The 4658-nt window shown below is 37.4% G+C and overlaps 1 protein-coding gene across 1 annotated transcript; it reads right to left on the bottom strand.

Moving 5' to 3' along the window:
• Positions 1-264: 264 nt before the first annotated feature.
• LOC139106673 (uncharacterized) lies at positions 265-2721 on the bottom strand. The gene is made up of 3 exons (XM_070663612.1): positions 2683-2721; positions 1505-1721; positions 265-776 (listed from the first exon to the last, which is right to left on the bottom strand). The coding sequence occupies exons 1-3, from the start codon at positions 2719-2721 to the stop codon at positions 265-267; spliced, it is 768 nt and encodes a 255-aa protein (XP_070519713.1).
• Between the last annotated feature and the right edge of the window lie 1937 nt (positions 2722-4658).

Consider the following 4658-nt stretch of genomic DNA (forward strand, 5'->3'; position numbering starts at 1 on the left):
CAGAACATTTATGACCCTTTGTAGGAACAAAGGGCACAATGTTTCAGTGATCGGGGGAGATCAGGGACGAAGTTTCCCCAAGATTAATTTATATGGTCTCCACCAGGGATCTTCTTCGATTGTACTTAAAAGTTCTTCCCAGTTCTTGGCTTTTGATTTAGAAATTGCTTTTTTACGAACCATCCTCGCATTTTTTTATGTGTCATACCTTTTATCAATAATACTTTAGTCTTTTTTTCTAGAGCGGGCTCTAGAGAAGCCTCTTTAAAAAAAAATAGCTTTTTGTCGTAATTCAGCTATTTCTTTATTCCACCAATATGCAGCTCTGTTAGGCTTTCCTTTCTTAGCCTTTTGCATAGAAGCCTCACATGCATTCTCAAGAGTTCTTTTGAGCCATGCTACGCCAGCAATAGGATCATCGTAATTGAACGTTAAATCCGGCCAAGTGGCTCCATCTAATGAGATCATAAGTTCTTTATCCAGTTTAGTTATTGACCATTTTCTATTCCCGTTTACGTTAGTATGGCCTCTGGTTGTACTATTATTATTTAAACCAGGAGTTAAATTCATATAAATGTATTTGTAATCAGACAACGTTTCAGTATTTTCTACTCTCCAATCCTCGATGTTTCTGCAAGCCGAAGAAGAGGCCCAAGTAAGATCCACTATTGATTCCCCTCTCCAGGCAATGCAGGTATTTTCTTTTCTTTTATTGAGAAGAATTAATCCCTTCTGATCAGTCCAGTTTTCAAGGTAACGACTTCGGTAATCAGTGACTGGAAAGCTTCAAATAACGTTTTTTGTTTTAAAGGGGTCCAGAAGCCGTCGACGAACTTACACGACGTCGATATGACAGTGACAAAAATCAGAATAGTGGGTTCGGAGATGTGCTAAGAACGTATTCTATCTTTGTTATTTGCGAGGTATTTGTCCTTTACTAATTGACAATGCTATCTACTCAAAGACGTCGCAACTAATTTTTGTACATAATTCTTGACATTTTTACCACGAAAATCAATATGGCACATGCTAACCCGTGCACATTTTGCTAAATCGTAAATAAGACTATTCTTTTTTGTTAGCCTTTGAATCGTAATTTCAAGTATGCCATTCTTTTTCTTGATGTTTCAAGAATCCCGGAAAGGTTTTAGTTTGTGCGTCTAAGCGATATAACCTATGCAGTAAATAAATGTTTTGTAGGTGAGCACATAAAAAATAATTTTTTCGCATATTTTATATCAAACTGATTTTTCCGGGATTCATAAGCGTGCGTACTTAAATCCTGGAAAAGAATTTTCCATTCCGTTCAGCCGTTTAGAAGAATAGTCTTATTTACGATTGCGTGGTAAAACAAGAAGGTCTGGGACCCCCTTAAAGTCTCCTGCCAACACAATGTATTCCGATTGTGCGGATCTCATTGCCGTGGACAGCTAATCCAGTCTGTCTTCGTAATTCTCCATTGTTAAAGCTGGTCAGAGATATATACATAGGATTATGTATTTACCCCAAGTAACGCCAACAAATCCTCTTCTTGATTTCCACAGAGCATAGGAAGGGGAACATCCCTTCCAAGTGATAGTCACATTTAATTGATCACTAACCCAATTGGGATTATCTAGGGGTACTTTATAAAGTTCCGTGATAAGTGCAATGACAGGGAACCTTTCTGCCACATTGTGTATCAACAGATCTTGAGCCTGTCTACAATGGTTGAGATTGGCCTGTAAAATACAGATCTCTCTTCTTATATTTCTTTTATTATAAGCCCTTCTTTTAATATTTCCATTTCTTGCCAATAGAGGGTAGGATATATTATCTTTCTTATTAAAATTCTGTGAATTTTTGGTATGTACATTTTTGGTTTTTAATTTTATTGTCCATAAAGTTTATTAATGTTATCAACGAGTTCGGGCATCATGCCGGACAAGAGCGTAAGTGGCTTTCCTTCCCCGGTATATAGTATAATATAATTACAGCTTGGTTTGTCAGATATAATCCGACCCTTTACTTTATTTTACAGTTACCCCCGTTAAAAGAGAAACGCGTTACCCTCCGATAGGTCGCTCATTGCCTCAAATAACGGAGTAAAACCGTTATTTGTCAATACTTTGAGTTATGTTAATTGTATGGTTACATATTTATCTTTACAATCATCATTAACGATGCTTGTTGCAAAAAGTTATTTTGCCCTTGTTCGTGCCTGTTTATTATTATCAATATTGATAATAATTCTTCATAGGTAACCACTGTTAGACCAGCAGTCCTTACCCTATCCGCAACCCGGGGACACGCCTGATTGCATGGGCATGCCTGTCAAGAAAAATTTTGGGAGAGACATAAAATATGTCATCCACTTCTTCCTTTTTCGTCCATTGTGTACGTATGTCCGTCCGTCCAGTTATATGTACTGTTTCAGTCCTTCCAGACAATAAAAATAAATATATACTTGCGTTTAAGAAGAAGAGCCACTTTGAGTGATCTTCCCTAATAATGAAACTGCTCTTGTGACTGCCGTCCGAGAAGAGCAGTTCCTATCCCCAATCCTATGCTGCGAAGGAGCCTTCTTAGCCGCACAGGCAGGGCAGGAAGGCTGCAGTCCGCAGCTCGAAGCCTAGCTCTTCCGCAGCGATAACACACAGACCTACGGTCCGGGTTTATACATCACTGCTGGGTGTGCCCTACCTGTAAACATCTATAGCATTGAAGCTGTCTAGCTTCCATCAGTTCTACTTTGGCACGAGTCCATTTTATTTGAGTATATCCAGCAGCAGTCAACTTATTTGCCGACTCCACCGGACATTTTATTCATGCTGTTTGCATGCCATCTTCAGAGGCTTTCAGCGGCGCGACTTGAAAAAGTTCAGCCTTGCAACCAGTAATTTTCTCCAGTGTAGAGGAAATTTCTTTCTCTGTTGAGTCATCCAGACCTCTTAGTCTTATTTTGGCTACCTTTTTTGGGATGTAAGGCACGACATCTCGATCTCCTTCGAAAATTTCCTCCAATGCAGCAAGGAGCCTCTCCGCCTTAATAAGAAAGTCTTCGCCATGGACCTCAAAGAGCGAGGCTCCCGTAACTGCTCGTTTAGAGCGTAGGTCGTCAATCTTTAGAACAGAAAGGTTGATTCTATTCTTTGCAGAGAATATTATCTCTGCTCTCCTTTCAGCAGGGCAATTGATAATAACTGCCGCTGATTTAAGGACTCTTCTTGAGCCGACCTTTTTCAATCCGGGTTTGACAGTATTGACCGTCCTGCTACCTGTAGCAACAGGAGTCTTCGAGGTGACCGTTCTGGTTTTTTGTTTCCGTCCCAGGACCTTGGTCCGAAGGACTTTGTCCTCGGATGTAGAAGTGACCTCTTTGTTATTGTCCTTTCTTGTATTAATATTAAATTCAGATATGCTTTCTTTTTGCATGGCTGCTTTTTTCATGTCAGGAGTTGAATCTTTAGTCTTTTGTGTTTTAAGAATCGCAGATGTTAGTATGTCCTTCCTGGGTTTATCAACAGACTTTATGGCTTTATCTGCCTTGAACTTCTTAGGAGTGGCGAGCTCCTTAGCATTTTAATGCATTCCTTTAGTCATCTCTGACAAGCAAGCCGTAGTACGGCACGCCGCCAATCTTAAAGTCTTAGCCAAAGTGCCTTTCAGCCCGGTGGAAACGGTAGCCACTCGGTGGACTCTTTTTTAAAAGATTTTCTTTCGTTGTGTTTAAAAGACAATTTTGTTCTCTAAAACAAACTTTCGTAGTTTATAACTTTTTAATTAAAAACGAGCGATGGCTAAAACTTCTTCAAGGTTACTCAGGAGGGTGACCTCGACAACATAAGTCAAGGTCAAGGTGATCGGAGCTGACTCCCCTAAAGTAAATAATTACCAAAAGCTTTTAAAGTAATCGGTATAAAAATTAGAAAAATTACAATAATGTGGGATCAAATAAATAAAGTAGTATCAAATTGGTTTGAAAGTTATTTAGAAAATAGGAGTCAAACAGTTAAATTTAATGAAATACTATCATTACGTGCTCCGCGCCAATTCGTCAAAATTCAGTACTTTTTACTCGGTAACGGTTACAAATTTTATTAAATAGAATTTGACTTTTCGATTAGAATTCCCGATATCTGTCTACTATTACCGGGAAGGAAACCTTAAATTAAACACTCTGTATATAACTAATATTGTAGAGATTAATAATCATGGTTGTGAGATAAGATTATTTGCGTATGATATGTTAATATACATATACAGCAAGGTATTCAAGTATAAAAATCAATAATAAGCTTATAAAGAAACATATTAGAAAATTGATAAATGTGTAAAAATAAGTAAGTTATTTGTGAATGTTGAGAAAATAAAAGTTATGTTAAAAAATGAAATTACAAAGAATGTTATGAAAAAAATATAAAAATTGAGCTAGGATGTACAAAATTAAAGATAGTGACAGAAATTGAATATAGTAAACGTTAAGAATACGGTTTTTATCCCCAATTTTGATGAATTTGAGCTTATTCGACACGGTTTGCCCTAAATTTAACGAATCTGTTTGTCTTCTCATTGGAGTACAGAGTTTTTATATTTTGATATCTCCATATTAAAAAAAGCGTGTAAATCACTTATTTAGTGATTCACCTAAAGATTAATATTTTATTAAGGGTCTTTCG

This window comes from Cardiocondyla obscurior, linkage group LG11, assembly GCF_019399895.1.
Source record: "Cardiocondyla obscurior isolate alpha-2009 linkage group LG11, Cobs3.1, whole genome shotgun sequence".
NCBI classification, from domain to species: domain Eukaryota; kingdom Metazoa; phylum Arthropoda; class Insecta; order Hymenoptera; family Formicidae; genus Cardiocondyla; species Cardiocondyla obscurior.

Bases quoted from the DNA above. Each gene is read 5' to 3' on its own strand.
- LOC139106673 (XM_070663612.1), bottom strand. From the start codon at position 2,721: ATGGAAGCTAGACAGCTTCAATGCTATAGATGTTTACAG. The intron at 1,722-2,682 runs GTAGGGCACACC...TGTATTTTACAG, and splicing joins AATGCTATAGATGTTTACAG to GCCAATCTCAACCATTGTAG. The intron at 777-1,504 runs GTAAATACATAA...GAAGCTTTCCAG, and splicing joins ATTTGTTGGCGTTACTTGGG to TCACTGATTACCGAAGTCGT.